The sequence below is a fragment of the Manis javanica genome, chromosome 11 (genome assembly GCF_040802235.1).
Source record: "Manis javanica isolate MJ-LG chromosome 11, MJ_LKY, whole genome shotgun sequence".
Lineage (NCBI taxonomy): Eukaryota > Metazoa > Chordata > Mammalia > Pholidota > Manidae > Manis > Manis javanica.
The window spans coordinates 59,667,848-59,693,451 of NC_133166.1; the positions used below are offsets into that span (position 1 = coordinate 59,667,848).

The 25,604-nt window shown below is 36.8% G+C and overlaps 1 protein-coding gene across 7 annotated transcripts in view; it reads right to left on the reverse strand.

The window, feature by feature from the left end:
* Positions 1–6,188: 6,188 nt before the first annotated feature.
* The window catches only part of LRRC4C (leucine rich repeat containing 4C), a 752,614-nt gene continuing 733,198 nt past the window's right edge, over positions 6,189–25,604 (reverse strand). For 4 of the 7 annotated variants that reach the window (XM_073216427.1, XM_073216432.1, XM_073216426.1 and 1 more), the window contains one exon: positions 6,189–8,843. In XM_073216427.1, coding sequence (XP_073072528.1) covers positions 6,879–8,801 — 1,923 coding nt within the window. In that variant the 5' untranslated portion in view covers positions 8,802–8,843 and the 3' untranslated portion in view covers positions 6,189–6,878. Of the gene's footprint in view, positions 8,844–23,206; positions 23,293–25,604 lie in introns of all 7 variants that reach the window. The other 3 variants (XM_073216430.1, XM_073216429.1, XM_073216431.1) reach the window with 1 other exon arrangement.

Genomic DNA, 25,604 nt, shown 5'->3' on the forward strand with positions numbered 1-25,604 from the left:
CTCAATTTCTTCATCCCTAAATGGGAGAAAATAATACCTACCTTATAGGGCTTTGTAAGAACCAGAGATTATGAGTGGAGGTTTCCTGCAAATGCAGCTCTGATTGTTGACATCCTCAGACATAACAGCACCTTGAGGGAGAGTTGCACTTCCTGTACTTCTGCTGCACTCTGTAGAGTGCCATCTAGGAATTATTCTAGGGAATTTTATATCCTAGCATTTATTCTTGTTATGACCTTGCCCAACTCAGAAGGTGTTCTAGCTACTGCTTACTTGTGGGCAATGGTATTCAGTACTGCCCACAGCAATGAGATAAGCATATTAATAGGGATTTGGAATCAAGGTGACAACTATTAGAAGGTAAGGTCTGGAGCAGGGTGATCAACCATTCTGGTTTGCCCTGACATGTGCGGTTTTGGGGATACAGGACATTTATTGCTAAAACTAGGAATGTGTAGGCAAACTGAGATGAACTGGTCACTCTTTCACATGAGGCATGAGTATATTTTGTTCACTGTTATATATCCAGCATCTTGAACAGTTCCTGGAATTAAGTAGATTGCTCAATATGTATTTGCTTTGTGAATGAATCCATTCTAATACAACAATAATCTACCATGTTCTGTACTTTTACCACTTACTTTTTTTCTCTTTTCTAGTGTTTCATTTTCTTACCTTATAGTCTAAGTTTATGGCTTCAAAATATCAACAGTTCTATATTCAGACAAATACACTATCAGAGAAAATTTGATACATTAATTAAAATACACTTGTTTACCATTCTTTCAAGGCTTAACAAATGAGCAAACAGGAGAAAGCACTTTCTAAACCATAAAGTGCATCGTTTTTTTAAATTATCTTATGAATACTTAATGGTATCCCACTAATTTCCACATGCTCAGTTTATTTCTAACATTAATCTAATTGTGTACTTTTACTCCTTAACATTAGTGCTTACTCTGATTACTAAAATGGCCTTTAAATAACTATTACAAATCACTCTCAGGATTTGTTATAAATTGAGTTTTAGAAGACTTTAATGCTAATGTCAATAAATTGAAACCAGGTTGGCCAATAAATGAGGTTTTTATCTCATGAGCATACTGTGTGATGAGTAATCTATATATATTAGCATTTGTTTTTGATAGGAAGTATGGTCACCAGTTTGTTTTATAAAACTACATGTAATTTTAAGTATTTTTCAATATTGTGAAATCCTTTGTTTCATCATTTTTCATGGAGGTAGAGGTTGTATTAATCATAATGAAGATGTCAGGATGTCAGATCTTTTAAGTGGAGTTCAAGAGTAGAAATAAAAAGCGCCACCATTCCAACAATCCCTAGGAAATAATCATTCACCTATAGGAGTTGTCTCCCAAATTGTTAGGGTTGAACTCACATTGCATAACTGAATATTGTGTATCAGCGACAGCTTCTGATTTTATGGTACTTCTGGAGAACCTGAAAACAAGAAAGCCATGGATTCAAATATACTTCCACGTAGGGTAAGGCTATATGTTGAAAAACAAAATGCAACCGAGCACCTAAAGGCTGGCATTAATTTTTTAAAAGCGATCTGTTTGCAAGACTCTTGAAAAAATTTTAGGTGAGCATATGGAGCTACAAAATGTTTATCTGGTCAGAAGTTCATCTTTAAACAGTCCATTTACATTGAGAAGTATCTGTACAAGCATTAATTAGTCTAGTTCCAGTTTTGCTGGAAAGAGAAACTGTATTCTCTCTCTCATTTTGTAAAACTTTATTTTTAAAAAATAGTACTAGCCATAGGACCAGGAAGTCTACTTTGACATTTGACTTTTGTAACATTTTACAAATTTTGTTACGATTTTTTTTCATAATGATTCCATTAGTAAAGAAACCCATGATTTCCCTAGTATTACACATTATTTGATTTAAAATATTATAGTGGCTACCATAAAAATTTATATGCCATAAAATATATCATAATTACTCTTGTGTATATTTTAATATATTTAGTTGAAGCCTCATTTATTTCTCTTAGAGAACTATATACACTTTACAAAAGTAGCAACTGTGCTTAAATAGAAATAATTAAGTTCTATTTACCTCTTTGTGGAGCTAAGGGCTGAGAAGTAAGGAGAATTACTAATTTTCATACAGAAGCTGTACTAATAATACGTAACAAATGCTAAGGGTTTCCGTGATATCCTGGGGCTGAGCTACATGGATAGTCTGCCAAATTCTTAGATTTACAGAACATAAATCAGAATGGTTCTACTGCCACCACAGAGACCAGCCCCTCTCCTTCAAACAACATTGAATCTTCCATTTGTCTGGGTAAAAAGTGATATATTCAATACTCTTGTCAACCATATAAAGGCAGGATTGATGCCATTTGGACAAGTTCAAATTCAGCAATTCAGCATCAAGTATATAATAAAGTGCAGCATTAATAACCTGGAAAATGGAAATTAAATTACTGAACCAAATGTTGAAAGATAAGGCTTCATGGTCTGGATCTTGCTTTCTGTTTGCACAGAGGAATTGAGCATCCTCATTTACTGCAACAAAATTTACAAAATAAGTATTTTCCAATATGATATGCTCAGTAAAATTGCTTAATATACTTTCTGTCTTGAGCAACCCCTCCTTTTTATTTATCTTGGCAAAAATCAAAATGAATAGTAGTTTCATCAACTGCTGCTGACTGAACACTTGTTATACAATTTATATAATTTTATATATAATTCATGTGTATTACTCAATGTTAATTTAAGAAAGACAGAAATCTCAGAAGTTTGTTGACAGTACACTGGGAAATAAAATGACATGAACTGTATGTGTTGGTAGAATGCTTCATTTAGCTTTTTAAATTTGTATCTTAACTGAGAGTACACCATCACTAATTCTAGATTTCTTTTTTCTTTCAGAAATCCAGATGTATCTTATTTTGTATCCTGATAGAGCACGGAAAGACAAGTGTCCTAGCTGGTTTCCATCTAATACAGAGTTTTCAAGAATTCATATTTCTTCTTATGGCAGAAGAGGAAAAATAGAAGGTACCTCGATTTTTTAAGACAACTCTTTAGTCATTTTTATCTAAAGTAGCTTTTGTACAGGAATCACATTCTAATAATATAATTATATGTATATACTTTGGCAGAGATGTTTTTAAAAGAGATTTGACTTTGTGTTAATAGATTTTATGAGAAACAGATGAATGGTTTCCTAGAAGAGCATGACTCCTCACTCAGGGATTCACATTATGTCTGTGATATTTAATGATATCATTATCTTCAATATCCTTATTAAACTTAGTAAGCTGAAGTACCAAATAAACAATTGAACACATTATTTAATAATTACATTGCTTCAAAGCACCACACTATATTCAGAACCACGGATCTGACTCTTCTACTTAGATAAGTATCTTGAAGATAATCCCAAAAGGATAAAAGATTCAGGTTTGTTTATTTTTTGTTTTTTACTTCTTTACCTTGATCAATATTTACCTTGAAAATGTTGGATACTCTGGGGCCATCGAGTTCATTTTCTTTTTTCATATTTCACTAAATCCTCTTCTAAGAATGCCACCTTCTTTTTCTTTCTCCCATGTAAATAATACTTCCTTGTCAAGTTATTTTCCAGCAGATCTATGTTCAGAATTTTATACTATGCAGGTCTCAAATAATATCCTGATTTTCAACTCTTTGATTATAAGGCCTAAGAGCAATCATGGACTAGCAACATTTTCTTCCTCAAAAAAACATTGATTAGTGTTTCAAGGTAAATAACCTATTTTAACCTTTGGAAAAGAAGGTATTTGATTCAGAATATGAGAGATGATTAAAACTGTATCAGGGCCTGTGTGCATGAGTCATACCAAATTCTAATATTTTGCTGCTGCGAATGTATTTGGACACATTTAGAAGAATTTAGGAGATCGAGGTGGTAGCCATGAGTATAAGATTCCTGAATAGAAAACAATGTTGGAGAATCTTCTTTCTAAAGCATCCTAGCTGTTTCCTCAAAGCAAATTGCATATCTTGAGTGGAAAAAGGATATATATAGTAAAGTTATCATTGGGTTACCTTAACTTGGTTGATTGCATATGGCATATTTTTGGTGCATGTGAGTAAGAATACTACTGCCACTTGGTTGACTTTGAACAGAATAGAAAGTGAAAGATGTAGAACTGCATTTTGCTGCCAGGATATACCAGGTATTTATCTGAACATGGTATTTCTGCTGAACCAAAATCATCCACAGTGTGTGATGATCTCTAACACATCAGTGCGGCCACTGTAATGGAGGGCACCCAGCCAAGTATGTTATGCAAATAGAAACATTGCTTATCATAAATATCTGCAACTTGTTTTAGTGTCCTTCAAATAATGCATTTAGAGCACTCCACCAATGAACCCTAAATTCTGCAATGAGGACTTTTTGTCAAAGTGTTTCTAAACTTACTGTCAAGGTCAAGTTTGGCTTAACCAATATTTCTTCAGTATTTTTTTTCCCATAAAATGTATTCATTAGGGCAACTCTTCTAATCTCCTATGGGACCAAATTGTATACTTTACTTCCTTACCTAGCTTTTAAAGTTCAAATTCACCTGTCATTCTATTTAGTAGAATTTATCTAACTGTTCAGCCACATCTTACAGTCAAGGGGAATTGTGTGCTGGGACTTACTCCATAAGAATTATAAACTCAAAAGAAAGAGCTTTCAGAGTCAGCAAAGACAGAGCTCGGTTAGCACAAAGTAGAGAAGGCAGGATTCTTTTCCTTCTTGATTTATACACTCTTCTTTGTGCTATCACACTCTTGATATTAATTGTTACATTGTTTGTTTTGTGATCTGCAGCTTGGGAATATATTAAGCACATCCCATACCAAACAGCTTGGTCAATGACAGCCAACATGTGTTTTCCCTTTTCTTGGGTCTTCTCCACAGTAAAAGCATATGTAAATTGTATACCTAACAAACAGAGGTAGGAAATAAGGGAGGAAAACGCCACTGGAGAATCAGTGACTGAAAACAGAGATAAGACCCTTATGGTCCCATTCGTTTGTTATCCCTTCCTCCTAGTTTTCTGACCTACTTTGCTATTATGGACTGTTTTTCACACCTGCAGATCACAGACACCTGGTATGAGGTCCAGCTTGCAGTTAAGTGTGAGTATCCAAGCAGTTCATCCTTTAGAAGCAGATGTTTTCTTTAGCCTGGAAGCCACTTGTCTTACCGATGAGGGGGTAAGTTTCAAGAGCCAGTAATAAAAGGTGTATACATTTCCATTGTGTTTCATGTAATAAACAATGAAGTCATACACATTCTATGTTAAAATATCAGGAGAGCACCAAGGTACTAATAACCAGTGAAGTCCTTTTTTACTTGTAAGCCAGTGTAAGTTCTCATACCTAAAATTTCTCCCGTTTCTTTAAGTGCATTTAGTGAATTACCACTGTATTAGCATTGCTCTCTCTTGGTATGCATTCATGCATCACAGCAAACCAGACTCACACCTCTTTACATCTCTGCAATCTGCATTTTGAAGAAGAAAGTGAGCTGTTCCAAAAGGTGGAACAAACTATGATTCAAGGAATTTTCTGTAATAATAAGTAACCTAATATTTTCAAACTTCAGGGTCCCAATTCACAGCCTTCTGCCCAACAGCAAAATTAGAACTGTGCCTCAATAATAAGCTGGTATTACTTTACTCACATTTCAAATAGACCATGAGAAAGTCAAAGGCAAGAACTAGGTCTTGTCAGTTGTGTACACATAGCACTAATATTACTGCTAAATGCATAGAAGTTCTTTAATAATTATTATTGAATTGAACTGAATTTGCTGACATCCAGCACCAAAAATTCTCTTTCAACTTGGATAATTTAGAATACTTTAACATTCTGTGGTCATACTTCATCTAGCCATAGAATTTTTTTAGTAGACAATGAATAAATTATACTGAAACTTTCTTCCAAGTGGAATTGAATTTACTTCATAAAATCATTTTTTAATCCATAAAAGGTGACCCTAATGAGGAGGAAAAAATACCATAACATCTTGAATGCAGATACAAAACCCAATCAGCTAATGAAATGGGGCCCCATAGAGACTGGTACTGTAACTGAAGAGTAGGAAATCTAATTCCCTTCATGTTTTCTCACATTTGAGCCATACTACAAATAACTGTGTCCAGGTACAGAAAAACCAACAATATTTTATTTATAATCTTATTTTTAGGTTTCGAACTACAAATTCTGGTTCTAGAGTTGTTTAAAAGGTCATGGGTTTCATAGAACCTCGTATGTAAATTAATCTGTTGTTTGTTTACTATTTTTTTCTTTTCCATTGATCCTCCTCATAAATACAGAACAGGTCATTTACATGAAAAATATAAGATCTTGAATTTTTTTTCCTTGTTCTCTTTTAAAAATCTATTTCTAATATTGCATTCCCCATTGGACTACTTCATAAGGTCATGAGGGGGAAAAAAGAGAAGAAAAAAGGAAAGAAAGAAAGACAAGATAGACTGGATGTCACCACTAGAATTCACCATAAAAATCTCAAAGTGTAACAGAATTCTTACAAAATTTCCTAGACCAGTTCTTTAAGGAATTGAGACCTATGAAAAATATGGCAACCAGGAAAGGTAGGGAATGAGATGTGGGAAAATAGTAAGTAAGTGCAGCAAAAACAGGTTCTGAGGAATACACATAATTTTGTCTGCTTTAGATCACAATAGAATTTTTAATAAATAAATTTCTTTTCTTTTTTGTTTTTTTTGTAAAGACACTTTTTTGAAACAGTAGATTTAGCCCAGTCATTTGTGTCATTTTTAATAAACTGTCTTTTTTTTATTGTTTGTTTTCTGTAACTCTGTAAATGTTTTAGATTTGAGTCTCTTGTACATTGTCTTTAGAGTTCATACGGATCAATAACGGTTCATGCACTGAACTGTGTATTGAATTTATTGTGTTAACTGTTGTTGTGTGGTTGAAGGGAGATTTGTAAGAGTTATAGTGATTTAGATGCTCATGCTCGATAGCAGGCATGGGCAGGTGGCTTTCCATAGGTGTATCTCCTGTGATCTCATCATCCACATTAATGATTTCAACAGTCCTTGTTGGGGCGTGATGGTTTTGCCGATGGTGCTGCTTCCTCATCTTGTAGAAAATGACCAGCATCACTGCAGCCATGAGCGTGATGGCCACGAAACAGCCAATGATGATTTTTGTAGTCTTCATGACCTCATCAATTCCTGGAATCCCACTGTTTATATCAGTCACTGGGATGGTGAACGTTTTTTCTGTCGACCTTGTGCTCTGTGGTGTAAGCGAGGTGGTCACATTGGTGGTCTCCCAATCAATCACTGGAGTGGGGCCCACGTTGTTATCTGTGGTCCGTGCCTCATCCTGAGAAGGTTCCATAGTCTCTACTGTGACGGTTGAAAAGTAAGAGAAGGGAGTAGTAGTTGCTGCAGTAACATTCAAGGTGGCTGAAGCAGTGGTATTTCCAACAGAATTACTCACCATGCACGTGTATATGCCTGTATCTTGCACGGTTACATTCGTGAAATTTAATGTGCCGTCGCTGAGCACAGCTATCCGCACTTTGTATGCGCCATGTGTCATGACTGTTCCGTTCGGAGTAATCCAAGATACAGAGGTCAGGGACGTGGAGGCCCGACATTTCAGCTCAGCTGCCATGCCTTCAGTGACATTGAGGTCTGCTGGGGGCTCCACAATCACGGGAGCATAGCATGTGAAATAATTCTGGTCAAGCTCCCCAATGTACCTCCCTTTCAGATTGGGAGGAGTGTTACACCGGGCACAACAAGCTGTGTTGGAGGGGGCCATATCCTTTATCCACCAGCTGAGCCACAGTATGTCACAGTTACAGTTCCATGGGTTGTGATGTAAGTGTATCCGCTCTAGATGATGCAAGGGTGTGAAGAGGTCATGAGGCAGTAATGTTAGATTGTTGTGTGCCAGGTTTATCTCCACTAGTGATTGAAGGTTATCAAAGGCATTCCGTTCAATCACTTGAATCTGGGACTGTATCATCCACAGTTTTTGAAGATGCATCAGTCCCTGGAAAGAGCCAGGCCTGATAGCAGACAAATGATTCCCAGAAAGATCCAGCTCATCTAGTTTTATGAGAGGTGTGAGGTTAGGGATTTCCCGGAGGTTGCACATGGCAAGGTTCAAATACCTCAAGTTGGAGAGACCTTCAAAGGCACCTTCTGAGATGTATGAAAGCCTTTTTAATTCCCCCAAGTCTAGTCGTCGCAAAGAAGGGATTCTGTTAAAAGCATAAGAGGGGATACTTTCGATGGGGTTGTTTCGCAACCAGAGCTCCTTCAGTTTAGACAAATATACAAAAGCTCCATTTGGGATGGTAGTAAGACGATTGTCAAAGAGTTCCAGTGTGTTGAGGTTCGCCAGACCATTGAAGGCCCCGATTTCAATGGTTCTAATATGATTCCTACTCAACTGTAGAATTTCCAGGTGCCTCAAGTGCTTGAAGCTGTTCACTTTGATGATCTGGATTTGGTTCTCATGGAGGTTCAGCAGCCGAGTGTTGGTGGAGATGCCATCTGGAACCTCACGTAGATTTTTCCGAACGCAAATCACCTTGCTGAACTGGTTGCTGCAGGAGCAGACGGAAGGGCAGGTTTGAGCCCGCACCAGACCAGCCACCACAAGAAGTTGAAGAGCCAGCAGCACCACAAGCAGGGGGTCAAATAGGGCCCTGTTAACCCTAGGACCTATCATTATCTGCTGTGGGTGTAAGGTCATCTTGTTCAACATGCATAATTTATCTGGTGTTGGTCCTTTTGGAGTTCAAATTGTCTGCAATACAATAAGAGCAAAAAAGAGCATTAGATCTTCTGAGCAATGTCAGTAACACAGTGTGTCAGCTAAGACATCATTTCTCAGACTAAGAAAACTACAAATCTAATGTTCCTTGTTGAGTGATGTGGCTCATATGTACAGAGAAATATTTATTCATTTTAAATTAGAAGCCATCCATAGCCCATATTCCATTAGATGTGCAATTGCAGAGAAATGGGAAAAAGAGGTGGAGGGCCTTAAAATACCATTTGCCAGCCAAGTGTGACATGATTGCATGAAGACTTATGAGATGTACACTGTTACTAGGTTCATTGCCCAGACCAGATTGGGAAAGTTCAGAAGGTAAGATTTGGGGGCTATACCCAACAAACTAAAAAGCTCACTTGCAAAATTAGTAATAGTTGACATTTTACTGAGGGTTATTCTATGTGTCAGGAGCCATGGGTGATAGACTTCATGACAATTCCATCCAGGAATGGTTACATAATTTGTAAAACTGTAAAATGAAAATGTGGGATTCCTTGTTAAAAATTATTAAGAATTTCAAATCAGTAAGTATTATGCCAAGTGTGGGCCCTTCTGAGAATGGGGACCTTTGCAGTTGCTCAGATTGCATGCCATGATCCTTTCTAATTCTTAACACTCCCCTGAAGGAGAAGTCTCCATTTTCAAAATGAAGAGATTTAACCATAGGGGAAATAACATGCATCTAGTAACATGATTATCAAGTATAGGACCAGGGCTCAGAAACACATCTAATAGGTCTAGGATCATATGATCTCAAACACTGCACAAATGAGTTTCTGTGAGAATGATGGTAAAGGAAAATATTTATCATTATTAATTTCTTCAAAATGCTCTTTCCGCTGAGAGTGATATATAAACATCTATTCTCATATAACAAACTTTATTTTAATACAGTTAACTGTTACCGATAGGCAGACATGCCACTAATTAAATCATTTCCTATGAACTAAAAATTTTACCTATAGAAAAGAATTTAGTATTAACAGAATTATCATAGGGCTTGCACCTCTTACTGATTTTAAGCAGATTTATGAGAAGGGAAATAACTCATTTTCTGCATCTCTTCTAGCACAAGGAGGTGTTCCAAAGGAGCTGTCTTAATCAGTATATGCCCACTCAACTGGATTATCATGGATTGGACACCTTTGTAATCACCTCTCAAAATTCTCATCTCAAGTAACAGTGTCTCCTCTACGAATCTCTTGGAAAGAAAAAAAAGAGATGTAGGTAGGAAGGTGGCTCATCACATTCCAATTTAAAAAGGCACCAGCTTAGGACTTCCTATTACCTGGTCAAGCTACTTACTCTTTACATAGCTCAAACTTCTCACTTAGAAAATGGAAATGAAAATATTACACACTCCTTAGAGTTGTTGTGAGGATGAAATTAATTAATGCAGATGAAGGGCTTAGAATAATGCCTCCCACATTATGAGAACTCCATAATGTTAGACACTGTAGTTATTATTATTATTATTATTATTATTATTATACTGCTTTTATTGTCACCCTTAGACATCTTGCCAAGTACTGGGCATATAAAGATGGAGAATATAAATCCTTACACCTGAGGGAATTAATTCAAAAGGTAAGACATATGAGCAAACAGATGAAGTGTAATAACATAGGTACATTGCTGAGACCAGACCACACTGGCACAAGGGCACTGATGTCAGAGAAACTCTATCTGTGCCAGTAAATCAAAGTTTTCAAAGAGGAGGGTCAGCACATCTAGATTTTATAGAAGAAAATGGTAAGGAAAGGACAGAAGAGCATTTCAGGCAGAGGAACCAGCTTCAGCCAAGTCAAGGACAAATGAAAGGTGCTAGTACACCCAGGGAACAATAAAAAGTACCCTGTGGCAGGAAATGGAAAAGCCTGGGGAGGAGACTTGCTCTTTCCTTAGAGCTATTCTAGCTGTAGGTTGACTTCTCACCTTCCAGTACTATGATAATTTATCCCTGGGTCTGCTTTCTCCACCAGCCTGTGAACTCTGTGAGGCTGTTTCTGATGGTCATTTCTTAGCTTGCTGCCAATATAGTACTTAGCATAGTGCCTAGGTACTAAATAAAATGGCTGTTGAAATGTGCAAAACAGTTAATATCTAATTATAACTCATGTGTAATGATGTGTAGTAATTTATTTATCATGCCTTTTTATTTCCTGTGTTATCTGATGTTTTGATATCTGCAGCCTTGCTGATTCAGAAAGACTGCCTCTCCAAAGGCTAACCAATTCCTAGACGTAGTAAAGGACTTACCCACAAGCACTCTTTTCATATTCAAACCAAACACTCTGAAGTCTATCTCCCAACCACCTCCTTTATAAGGTTTTCAAAGGGCTCTTAAACTGGGGCCACTACTCCACAGCCCTAATCATCCCAGGGCTAGACACCAGCAATTAGGGATAGGTCCTATGTCCCAGAAATGACTGAAGTTATTCATACTAGCCTAAGCCTGCTTACCCTGCCTCCCCTGGCTTTCCCTCAAAAACCATGATAAAGTCTTTTGCTCACATCTGCCCCTTGCTTCTACAGCCTGACTGACCCTGATGCTTCCTCCCTTAGCAGCCCCTGTATGGGTCACATGGCGTGCGCCTTCCTCTTGGGAACTGAGTAAAAAAATGTATCTATTCAATGGCAATTGTCTCCTGATTTGCTGGCCTCACCATACATAAATAATACTAAAATCTACATTTTTAAACAACCAATCACTAAATAGCAGGGTCTTGCTCTTCATATTAATCTTGATGGCTTTATAGGACTATTCCGATGTCCATTTATATAGTCACAACAATGTGACTGGTAGCTTCTCATTTTGAGTTGGATTAGGAGCTATCTTTCTTTGTAAATTTAAACATGACCTAAAATCTCTTGCAGATTTTTATTTTAAATACAATACTATTTAAATTTCCAGTGATTACAAACATTGCAAAATTTTTCATTCAAATGATTTAGTGTACTTTTATGTATGTTCTCCTCTTCCCCGCTCCCCAGTGTAACACTTCTTAAGGTAATTGCGCATTAAAAAAAAAAAAAGAATGACATAAAATCTCTGATACGTTAACTGATTGATGGTTTTGGGGTTGGATCCTAGGGCTCTACTCCTCCGTTTCTCCTCCCACTTCCCACCCCACAGAATCCTAGAGTCTCTGGCAACACAGGCTGAAATGACTGGTTGGCTGGAAATAGCATAGAAGTGAAGAAGATAGGTCCTTACTCTACCATTTGCTACCTTTTTCTCTTTAAAGTATGAAATAGGAAAGGCAGACATGTCAAGTGGTCAAGAGATAAGGCTCTGGTAAAGACTTTCCAAAGTTATACTCCTTCTTGACCTTATGACCCAGTAACTGGGAAAGTTCACCTCTCTACACTTTACTTTCCCCCTGAACAGTGTTACCTACTCAAAAGGCTTTTCTTAGCATGGCCACATAATAAACATATGGAAAAATATAAAGTTACTGGTTCAAAATATGCAATATGTAATAAATATTTAATATACATTAAAAATAAAGTGATGGGACACTCAGTTTCCTCATATATAAGATAGAAATAACACTAGTAACTATTGTTTGAAATCATAGTAAGGATTCACCAGAATGGTCAGAAAAATACTTTGAGTAAAACATATGCAAGTATTATACATAGCTATTGTAGCTATTAATTGTAAAATATATGTGTCCTCCTTTTTCAATCCCCAGGCTGTTTTTATTTTCTACTTCTTGCTTACTTCAAGGTCTTGTTGCTATTTCAATTAATGAGATTCCCTATAAATCAGTCATAAGTAACAATTTATGAATTATAGCTGGTTCAAAGCTAATTTATAACCTACAGCAAATAATGCTTGGTACATGCACTGAATTGAATAAACCACTATCAACAAAAGGTTTTCTATTTTGAAATTTAAATTATGTAACTTTACATCAAAAGCCATGTTTCAACATCTCTTTCATAAGATGTTTTTATCACATCAAAAGAAAATCAATTTAAAAGTATGTGCTATCCATTACAATGTCATCTGACAGCATTTATTTGCAAACGGATCTGTGTGGGTTTTGAATTGAACTATGAGACTTCAGCCTTATCTCACAGTATATCCTGACTTTGTCAATAGACCTTTCTCCTTTCCCTCCCTGTGCGTCCATGCACTGAGAGGCACTCACTGGAACTACGTACAGGAGAAGAGCTAATAAAGATGCCTTATTTAGCACGGTTCACTGCTAAGTCAGCATAAAACATGTTTAGACATTGAAACCCATTTGATGTGAGATAGGAGAAAGACGCATTTAGTTCTCCACAACCACTGTTGCCTCAAAACAGGCCACGTGCTTACGTTCCTAGGTTATCTACAATAAAACTCCCTAAATACTGAAAACCAAAGCCTGGACACTGAGACTTCCAAGCTCTACCTTCCCGCAAGTACGTGATGGCACTTTCAATATCTTTATTAACATCTCTATCCTCTCCTGGGACTCTCCCACCAAAGCACCTGGTTTTATTGTCTTTGTAGGCATTTGCCCAAAAATTCATCACCTCTTTTATGGAAAACATTAATGGAGGTCTGTGCATGAAGATTCCTTGAATCTCTGGCTTCACCTTACTGTTTTCATCATACCTGGATTGCTGTATCATAGTTCTTGCCCAACCATACTCAAATTCCAACTTTGAAATATCTTCCTAAAACCTAACTTCCAATTCTGGCCTAATCTTCACCACTCCACTCACGGACACTCTCAGCTGGACCTTTGTGAGATCGCGCTTTCTCTTACCATACTAAGCATGAACCCAGCTTTGTTTTGGCAATGGGTTGTGTTGGTGATATTTTTGGAAGTCAGCTTTTTTACAACACTGAAGACAGGTTATTCATTTAACATGTGCTTGACCCCAATCTCTCTGTCTCTCTCTCTGCATTTGTTGCTCACCCAACATCCTACTCCCTTACTTTTCCCCTTGAAAATTTTCTTCAAAAAAATATACTTCCATCCAAAACACAAATAAATAAGTAAATCGTAAAACTGCATTATCTGATTTGGGAGAAGCTGACCCAGCACTGATGGGTGAATAGAGTTTGATTTAAGAGAGGACTAGGAAAATATTTTCTGTGAAAGAATAGGCAGTATATATTTTAGGCTTTGCAGACCACCACATGGTTTCCTGTTACAACTCTACTCTGCCATTATAGGCTGAAAGTAGCTGCAGACAAAAGGTACGTTAACGGGCATGGCTGTGTTCCAGTTAAGCTGTGGACACTGAAATTTGAATTTCATATAATTTTCACATACCTCAAAATATTATTCTTTAAGTTTTTTTAACTATTTAAAATTTCAAAAACATCTTTAGTCTACAGGACATTCAAAAAACAGGTGGTGGTCTAACTGAGCTCTTGTTTAAACAAATGTAGGTTGTTTCATTTCAGCTGACACAGACGCTGGCTACATCAAGATGTGTGACACAATTTGGCAAGTAAGAAGGGAGGAGATATCAGCTGAGGGGTTTCTGGGAACTTTTTCCTACCACTAATAAGAAAAACGTGGGAAAGAAGTAGTTCTTTACTGTTTCTGATGTTAGAATTGACTGCCTAGAGTCGCTGCAGCCATCTTGTGGCCAAGAGCAGAGGAAGCCTAGTGACAAAACTGATATCCTGAGGAAGAAAAAAGACAGAGGGCAAGAATTTGCATTTTTTATATTTTATTAATGTGAAATTATTTCATATTTGATTAAAGCTGAATTAGTGAATCCTGTAACTATCTTTTCTCTGTATTTTCTTATTATGTAAGATAATCAATTCCTTACAATATAAATAAAGTTAATTTTTTTTCTGGAAACTTACAGCCAAAGTGCCCTGATACTTTCATACTCATTCTCCTTTCTCCCTGTCCGTGTCTGTCTCCCTCTCTCTTTTTCTATTGCTACCTCCACCTTCCCCAAACCAACAGCAAAGAAAAGACGAAGTAGACAGTAGGCAAATTTTCATTTCTTATACAATCATAAACCTGAGACCTACCAGGAAACAGAGTGCTAAGGCAACATGACTGGTTTACAAGAAAGGAGATGAGGCTTACCCTCATCCTGCTAAGGCTTTCTTTTGCAGTCTTTTCTCTGGACTGCCCCTTAAATTTTAAAGAGTGCTAGAATACAAAGAGAAAGGAAGAACAACAAATTAACACCATAATCTAAAGATAGCTCACCTCTCCAAATCAAATTTATTTTACAAATGTTTCCTCATATAGTTCATTTTTTTTCCCCACTTGAAACCCAGTTTTGCAAATCTGTTAAGCTTCTTCCTCCTCTTATGTAGGAAAAAATGGTTCTGTAGATTTTCAGATAAAAGAAAATTTTTGTAAATAAGCCTAGGCTGACCGTCTAGGCAAATGTAATAGAAATGATACAACATTTAAATGACTGTAACCCAAGGACTCAACGTGTCAAGGCAGCTAGAAGCTCCTTGGCTAACTCAACTGATTTTTCAATGTTTGTAGAAAATGTTGGAATTTTAAGAAATTGAGATTCAAGAAGAAAAAGGAAAAAACAGGTGTGTCTACATTTTCATTTTTCCAGATGACTTATTTGACTTAAAAGGACACGTTTAGTGTGTAGAGCCAACAACATTACAATATCACTAGATGAGAAGAAGTAATGAGTAGAGAGAAATATATATCAAAAAAAGAAAAGTAAGGAGTAAAAGTAAAAACATGGGGCCAACATGTTACTATATTCTACAGAGTATAAAGATTATAAAAAAGCAAACTTGGCCATTCCTTCAGGAACTTTAAGATATTGTTGGAGCAATAACACAATTTTTTTGTATTATTTTTCAATTTTTAAACAAGTACATATATATATAAACAAAACTGTACATTATTTATCTAGTACAAATCAATGTATTCTACACTTGCCATGAAGCATGATTAAAAGTCATAGGTAATCAGAGGAAGTGCTAAAAAGAGGGTCTAGGATTTTAGATAGGTCTTTTAGGGAATATAAACTTTCAGTGAAGCAGGGTGGTGGTACAAGAAGTAAAAAATTACTGGTAAAAGCAGAGAAGAGGAGAACAAAATGAAAGAGAACTGACTCATGGAAACAGAGGGCTTACACTGCAGAATTTAGATAGTTCAGTTCGCCCAATAGAGGGACACTGCTTACCTCATAGAAAGTTTGGATTTGCTTCAGTTAAAAGCTTAAGAAGAAACTCCAACCTGTTGAGCCAGAAGGGGTATGATGATAGCACTGTTTCAGAAAAGCTCTGCTCTTGGGTGTAAAAGACATTGGAGAGAGGAGAGGTTGATAGAAAAGTCACATGACTTCAATAAGTGACACCCATAGCATTACTTTGGAACTAAATAGAAGGCTTATCTGACTTCTGAGATGTGTATAGGTTCAAATTAATCAGCCCTAGCTGAAATCCTATGGAGCATGAAATATCATGAAGGCAAGATTAGTTTTGTGTAGAGTCACATTAAAAACATATCAGTGTACAGAGAGAGAGCTGGGTATCATTATGGAAACTGGTGAGCAAGTCTGGAAAGAGGTATGTCTGACATCTGATCTGTAGTGCTACTCACGTCTACTCTGCAAATTGCACACAAAGGACTATGAAACACACATTCAGTTTTGGTTGTCTGATGACATCACTATCCTTCCAACTTGGGACACCGCTGAAACATAGAAAGACCCCCCAGTCTAGTTTAGCAAAACCTAGTGGAGAAAGAACCAGATTTACAATGAAATGAGGAGGTTTGGTGAACTGGCTTAGTGCTGTTGATTGTTTGATCTTTGGTAAATTGGCCTTCTCTGATTTGCCCTTTCCTGAGTGGAAGTGACAATAACAATGAGACATGGAGAGGTTTACATGACTTAAATGGCATAGCATATACTAAAAGCAAATCACCAAACCTGTTCCTACATCTCCATAAATGCCACTGCCACACAGCCAGTTTCCCAGCACAAAAATGTAAGGAACTTCCTCGACTTTTCTTTTCCTTCACATCCAGCACAACACTATGCATCTGACTCTACTACTGAAATGTTACTGGATCCATGTACTTTTCCTCATTGTCCCTTTCTAGACTGAATAATCTTCATTTCTCATTTGGATCACTGAAATACATTCTTAACAGTTTCTCTATTTTTGCAATTGCCTTGCCACAATTAATTATTCATACAGCACTGAGAGTGAATTTTTGAAATTTAAATACACTCATGCCATTCTTCAGCTGAAATGCTCCTACTAGTTCCATACACTTTTAGACCAAAGGGCAAAGTGTTTTGTCTTCCAATACATGATGGTCTGACACCTGCCTACCTCTCCTACCTTCTCTCTTCAACCATATTGGACTTCCTTCATTCCTCGAATGCTCAAAGCTTTTGACCTTTGCATTAGGGTTCCTTCAGCCTGTTAACAAGTGCCCTTTGGATTCTGTAAGGTTGGTGTTCCTTGTCATTTAGGATTTCTTTTAAAATTTTACTTCTCAAAACATTCCTTCTTGATCACCTAGCTATCACAGTTAATCACATCACTGTATTTAATTTTCATCATAGTACTTATTATTATTTGATATTTTTCTTGTGTTACTGAGATGTTTGTTTTCTTACTTCCTGTCCCATCAGAGTGGAATGTTAAGCTCCACAAAACAAAGGCTTGTCTGCCCTATTCAGTGGTATCCACCTTGAAAAGTTTTCATCACATTTGTTGAAGCATGTGAATGAAGAATGAATGCGTGGATGATGGAGACAGAGTCAGACTGTATGCAGTTAAGCCTCGAAGCTCACCGAGAACCTAAATGATGTCATATTCACCAATTTATCTCTAGCATCTAATAGAGTCCAAAACTCATACAGTGGGAATTACATCAATTTCTAGAACAATGCATGTACCCTTTTTGGTTATTTTCATAGAAGTTCTTCTTACAGATTAAAACTGGAAACAATGAAATGTAAAATCACTTTATTGTCTCCTTGCTCTCTTTAGTATTTTTTAGTTTTAATGTTATTTTTTTGAGGAAAACGCCTTCCCTATTTCTTTCTCTTTATCTCTTTTTGTCAAAAGCAGCCCTGTTTTAATATTGGCAAAACAATGCCCTCTGCTGCATGTGCCTAAAATAACATGATTGTCTCAAAAATTCCAGCGTACATGGTCCAGAAGTTGTTTCCATGATTTGCTTGTTCACATGGCACTTCAATGTACTTCAGAGCTAGGAAAGTTTAATTCAGCTTTTGGGTCCTGCCACTGGATCAGACCATTGTTAGAGCAGAGAACAAGAATTCCTACAGGCAGAAAGTCAGACTGTCTTCAAATCCCCTTTATATTGTAAAAGACTCTTGATCATCCCATTTCTGCTTCCAAAACTCATTTGAACTATTAATTAGAAAATCCATGGGTGAAAAAGATTTTCCTGTTCTTTTGCCATCACCCAAAGGAACAAGATAGAACAGGCAAGGGATCAGGGCAGGTGGTGGCAGCTCCAAATATGCCTTAGCAACAGAAAATCAAATCTACTTCCTATTAGAAAACAGACCCAGATATATAGCTCACAACTTGGCAAGACTAAAAATAAAATTAATTTATTTTTTTCCTATTTGTTTAGTCTCATATGATGCAGGAGAGATAAGCATACCTGGTATGAAGATTCTAGCTGTTTATGAACCTTTTGATCATATTCACTTTTGAAGTTAAGTGTTTATGAAGAAATGATATATACATGTCTGACACATTTCTCAAATTAAAGAGTAGGATTTGAGATGTTCAGGGATATGTTTGTATTTTCATGGTAGATGTTTGCTGTGCTGGTTTAGTGAAATGAATAACCAAAGAAAAAAGCTTAGAAGCTCAAGCTCCATATACTGTTTGATATTTCATTCTTCAGGAAATGAAATCAAACTGTTCCAATGATCAGAAGTGTGCCTGTCTGTAGCATTGCCTGCATTCTCCTTTGCACCAATATTTTTAAGTCTGGAGCCCTACCAATTCATGAAAGCTTCGCTTTACTGCCCCCCGCCTCCTTTTTGTTTTTTTTCCTTTTTTCTCAGGTTCAGGGGATTAATACATGCTATTCCCTATCTCCAAAACTGGTATTTTCATTTTATACTTTTCCTCAGGCATCTTCAAACTACCACTTTGCAGACTTAGTATAACAACACACCCAGACTCAGACAACCACAATTCAAGAAAACATAACCCACCAATAGTTCCCTGGTGCTTAGGGAATAAAGCCTAAATTCCTTACTACCTCTACCCACTAGATGCCAGTAGCATCCCCAACTGTGATGATCTACAGTATTTCCAGACTTTTGCAAATGTCGCCTGGAGGTCCCCTGGAGGGACACATTTGTCCACTTGAAAACTATTGCCTTAGTGTGACATGTAAGACCCTCCACCATGCTGTACCCACTGCTTTTCCACCCATCTCCCACTGTTCTCCATAATACAGTCTAGGCTGCAGGCTGTTTCTGATTCTAAGAATACTCCTCCTACTTTTCCTCTTCAGAGTCTTGCTCCTGGAATGTTTTTTCCCATGGCCTGGAACGTCCTACTCTGATTTTTCTTTCAAAATTGTACCCAGCTTCAGGGCTAATTTTACAATGGCCATTTCTATCAATCCTTTCTACTTTCCTCAGTCTTACTTGACCAGTATTAACCTGTCCTCCCCCTAGGTGTCTGTAATGCCAAGACTATAACACTTATCAAATCTGCGACCAAATCTAAATGCTTCGGAATGCACTCAACCTATTTAATCACTAGTTTCTTAAAGATAGAAACTGGATGATATTGAGGTATTCAGTAAGTATCTGATGAATTTCATTACTGAATATAGTTCACATTTCAATTCATAGTCAGGAGCCAGGAATGATAAGCTAATTTTATAATAATAAATAATATGTTATTTTGACAAGACCCATATATATGAACCAAAAGTATTAAAATGGTACACAAGTTAGTATAAATGGTAAAGAGGAGGCTCAGTAATTATTCCTTGCCTCCCCTACTCCCTCGAAAGAAGAACATAAACATTGTGAAATAGATTACGAAAAATTAGCATGTAAATGAGTGATTGAGGACATTAGATATGGTAAAAATGTATCCTTACCAGCAATAAGGTGTACCCTAAATACAACATCCAAAGTACCTGGCACACTGGATATACTAAATATGTGTGTATTAAATGAAAGAAGGCAAAAAACACAGAAATATAAGAGAGAGAGAGAGAAAGAAAAAAGAAGGAAGGAAAGAAAGAAGCAAGAAATGGACTCAAGAAGAGTTGATTGTTGTAGATTACTAACTACTTGCATAACTCAGCGAACTTTTTAATAAAGACTTTCTTAAAAATCAGAGATACAAATGTGCATCGGACCCATCTGTGAAACTGCTTGGAGATTGGATACTCTGATTTATGTACTTTATTATTGTCAGGATACACGTTAATAGATAAAGAAGGATTTAGAACAGCGCCTGGTACATAGTCAACACTGTACGAACATTTGTAATTATTTTTCTCATCTTAATGACAGTTGAAGTTGAATTCTGAAGAATGATTGATACATCAGACAATTATAATCTGATGCTAAAGCAATTCGAATTACGCAATTAAGTTTACTTAGTTTGATTTCTCATCAACCACCTTATTTAATTATATTTGTTTTTTCATGAAAATGCATAGTTCAACCCATAGGTTCCTAAGAAGTTCATGAATAGATTTCAAACAATTTGTGAATCTCTTGAAATTATATGCAAATTTTTATTAAAATGTGGTTGTGTATTTTTATAGGAAGATTATTCAATTTTTTTATCATCACATTCTCAAATAGATTTATGACTCCAAAAGGATTTAAGTTCTACATGAAGAGATTTGACAGACTGAAGTGCTTGAAGGGTCTGTTATAGTTTCAGCTGTAATTTAACAAATTGTCATTCTGCTCTACATATCTATTTCTTCTGTGTTTAGTAAGTGCGACTACAACTTTTTCATGGTGAGCTACCAAAATCAAATTTCTGAGAGTAAAAAACTGAGGACTAGACCCAGGTCTTGAATAAATTCTTCAAGACAAACGTCTACTGGAGGAAAGTCTTGGAATACGGTCGCCCTTCATGACGATTCTCACCACAGACCTTAAACACTGGCACACAGGGGACAGTTTGTCATTCCACGCCATTTCTTTAAGGAGTTTGTCTCGATGTAAGGACCAGGATGCTTCACGAGGAAATGGGGTCCTGAGCTTCCTCAGCAGAGGTAAGTGGGAACTTCTCTCCTCAGAACGTTCCTTCGTTTTGCCATAGTTTACTTCACAAAGGAAAATGCACTATGATAATTGATTTGTTAATGTTTATCTGTCTCTTAGAATATCTTGGGTAGTTATAACTGATCCCAAAGGAGAAAAATAGCATCCTTCTTAATATTAATGAATGTAAGTGTGTAACAGAAATAAAAGATACAAAACATTCGATTGGAATACAACCTAAACTCTGGAAAGAATCTGCCCACCCCCCCCCCACACACAAAAATTATATCATTGGAATATGTTAAATTGCAGAAATTGGACATATGTTTTAGCCTCTCAGGATGCCCAATACAATGATTCTCTCTAGACATTCAGTTTAAAAAAGGAATAAAAGGAAATCAATAAAAGTGGCTGAATGTCTCAAATAATGTTTAAGGAAAATATGAAAAATTATTTTTCTCCTCATGACATTCTCCCATCAGTCTACCAGTCTACAAAGGCTAGCAGTTAATTTTTATTCTGTCTTTTTACACACACACACACACACACACATATATGTTGTGTGCATATATATATATATATATATATATACCAATATTTATATATTTTTCTATTTAGGTTCATGGCAGGGCAAATAGATAAAGAAATTTTAGAAAATCGAGCAAGCCCATCTTAAATGTAAGTCCTTGGCAAAGCAGGTGGAGAAGGATTTGATTCCAGAGCGTTGGGGATGCAGTCCATGACCTTGCTTCCCATGCTGCCTTTGGATGGATGACAAGCTGGAAGGAGTTGATAGCCATGAACCCTCAAATGCTCATCAATCCTTAGGAAATGCCCTGTGCCAAGGTCATCATTGCCTTTATACGTTGAGAACAAACCAATAAGAGCACCCAGAAGGCATATGGATTTTTGTGATGAGTCATGCAATTTAAATTGCCATGCAAGGGAATCTGCAGAGAATAAATAGCACATATATAGAGCTATTAAGTTTTCAAATCACCTTGCAGTGTTTTACCAAATAATTTCTTCCTTATTTATTATTAAACAATATAAGACCCTAATTTCCTAGACAGTAACCAAACTACACACATATACATATATATCCCCAGGCAAAGCACTAAATGATCTGAGAGTTATTTTATAGTCGGGTGCTGGGCAAGAGAATCTTTATAGTCAGCTCTAATAAGAGAGGATTCTAAGTATGTTCACTTATACTGTGTGAATTTTACCTACGATGGTATGCTTTCTACTCAGTAACTCCCACCACTAATCATTTGACCACAGTGCTGAGACAAGCCTAACATAAACAACAGCCTCATAACGCAGGGCCCAGGAGCTAGGCGACTGAGTGTGCACATGATCGTATGGATAATTTTGAGTTGTCTAGTGTTCAGACAGAACAGTTTTGAACAGTCAGGAAAGGTTATGTGGCATGGCATTTAGTAGGATATGTAGATCTGGACAAGCAAAAGGTCTATTATTCCAAAATAGAGGAAAATATAGGCATTTTTTCCTTCAGTAATATTTGTTGTGTGCCTACTGTCAAGCACAGTGCTCAGTTCTTGACGCTTAGGAGCAAGTGTCTACCTTCAAGACTCTCACAGTGTAGTAGCATTCATAAGCAAGTAAACAGAAATTTTAATACAGCAAAAAGTGCTAGAGAAGAATGCACAGCATATTTTAGGATGACATAATAATGAGACAGGGACCATGGGCTTAGACAGAATAGGGTGAGGGCCTCTGGAAAAAAGCAAGGCAGGATATTTTACAGTCAAAGCAATGTAACTACATGCAAGGAAACCCCTACTAAAACTGTTGAATATTAAGTCATTATTCAGTGAGATCAGTTAATATTCCCCAGATAAAAAAGAGTAGCACATGTTTTTATTATGCTAATCATTTGTAATCATATGTAAGATTCACTTTAGCATGCTAAAAGGTCCAGGCCTATGTGATGTCTTTCCTTCTTCAGATCTGATGAGGTGATTTTGCAAACTGGGCAACTAATTTAGCATGCAGACCCAGCTGTAAACAACATAGTAAAAGGCAGGAAGGATTCTACTTTAAAGATAAGATTGCATTTTAATGCCCAGGAAGTTAAGAAGTAAGATTCTTAAACTTACTCTTTAGCAAACAGACAATACCTCAGCCCACCTTGGGGGCTGGGCAGGCAGCCTTTTGATATGCTCCTAGACCAAGACGCCAGTATCTGAGGGAGAAATCAGAGAAGCAAATTTCTTGTGTTAAGTTAATTTTAGTATTCAGGAACCACTTAACAAGTCCACACCCCTAAGCCTTTTTTCACGTTCCTTCAAATTCTCAGCTGCCTATAAAACCCTTAGACAACACACCACTACGGGCTTTCTTGTCCCCTCCTGGATCACGTCAGGAGCTCTGTCTGTCTTCTCATTGTATATCTCAGTGGAAGACTCCCTGGCTCTCCAACCTTGACTGTTTGCTAAGTTCATTCTTTGACTCTGTAAACAAGAACCCAGGCATCAATAATAGTGAGGAGAAAGGGAGAGAGAAGAGAGTCTGTTGGAAAACAGGCATGTGGTGGATGAGAAATACATGAAAGTAGACATGGGCATAGGGCAGAAAGAGGCATCAGATGACTTGCAGTAAGAATACACACTGAAAACCAGTGGGAGAGAAGGTAGGATAAATAACATCAGACTTTGAAAAACAGACAAAAGAATTTAGATTCTGTTTTAAGTCATGAGATGGGTAGGGACTTGATTTTTCCCCTTTGTTAGAAGGGAATAGAACAATGGGAAGAATATTTAAGAAAAAGCAAATTTTCAATAATACTGGGTATGGATAGGAAAGGGTGCACTGTAAGACCTGAGAGTCAACTAAGAAATTATTTCAATAAAGTGCAAAATAATACGTCCTGAACTAGGCTCTGCTTTTTATGGAAAATAAATGCTGACATATCAGGATTTTTCTAATTCTGCTCTGCAAGCCTTACTCTGTGAGACTCTCTTTTTACTTCACAATCCTGACCCATCATTGCTCTGACTCCTGTATATTTCAGACTTCCTAAAATATCAGAGCAAGTCTTATACATCTAGTCCCAGTTCCCACTGAAGCTCTTGGAGCTCCTGCCTTCCAGTTTGCAGCATGACTTGAGTTTAATACATTCAACCAAAATGACCCACAGAAAACTGATAAGGAAACTCTCTTTAATTGAGTCTGTGTTTCTGAGATCTGAGCAAGGGGAGGAAACAGAGTAGACTCTTTCTGTGATTTCCAGGCAACGTCATTTAATCAGAATGCAGATAGCAGGGATGGCCTTCTAATAGGAACTGGAACTGATTTCAAGTAACCTCAACACTGTTAACTTTGCATAATGAGGGAACCTTGGTGATGACATGTCAGATAATGGAAATGACTGTAATCAGTGATTTCTTTGTTTCCCCCTAATGACAACAAAAGAGGGAATTATATGGCAGATGCAGACATTTAGAAATTGGATTCTTAGTTATTTATTTACCTAAGGCAGTCTTCATTTCACTCAGTGCCGTGTTAAACATAGGTCACACACATTGGAACCAAGTCTTCTTTTTTGCACAGTTATTTTATAACAGATTTGTGCTCAGTTACCATGGAGCCTTGCAAAATGAGGACTCAGTTCCAATGTGAACAAGTTTCAGTTAACATAGTACTCTGCAAAGCAAGAACTCCTGGTATAATCCTATATTCATTTGCCTATAATGCATCATTTTCAAAAACATACCAAGGAAGAAAATCAAGAACATAAATGAAAAGCAATAAGGAACTAGGTCCTCTATGTTATCTTAATGGGGTAGGAAAGTAGGGAAGCCTGTGAATGGCCCTTTTTAAGCCAATAGTTAACTATGTTTTCCATGTTTTGGATAATGAAAATTACTCTTTGTTACTTCTCCAACCATCTTTCTTTATTCTCTAAGTGAGGCATTTTAGAAAGAATAATGCAATTGAAAAACCACCAGACAGGAGGACAGATTCTAATCTGAATATTATAGATGCTGAGTGACACTAATTCAAGCTCCTTAAACTTCCTGTATGCTTCTGAAAAGCAGAGAGAGAATACCTGTCTTCCTATGTTGAAACAATATACTGGAAAGATAAAGTTTAATAAAAAATAAGTGTGACAAAAAGTAAAATTCAATAAATGAGGGTAAATTATGATATATGATTGTCACTCCTACACTCCCAGTTCCTTATTTAAGCTACAACTACTATGTGAACAGAAATGGAAGGTGGTAGAGATGTAGGAGACTCAAAGACCAGTAATTGGTAGACTGCTGCCAAAGGTACAATCCAGTCCATCTCCTGTTTTATCAATAAAGTTTTATTGGAACACTGTCATACCGATTCTTGTGCACATTATCTATGTCTACTTTCACATTAAAGTGCAAAATTGTGTAGTTGTGATAGACTATATGGCTCCACTATATGTGACAGACTCTCTGGCCCACTGCAGAAAAAGTTCTGTTGAACCTGCTCTAGAGCATCCAGGGAAATTCCTTTCTTACC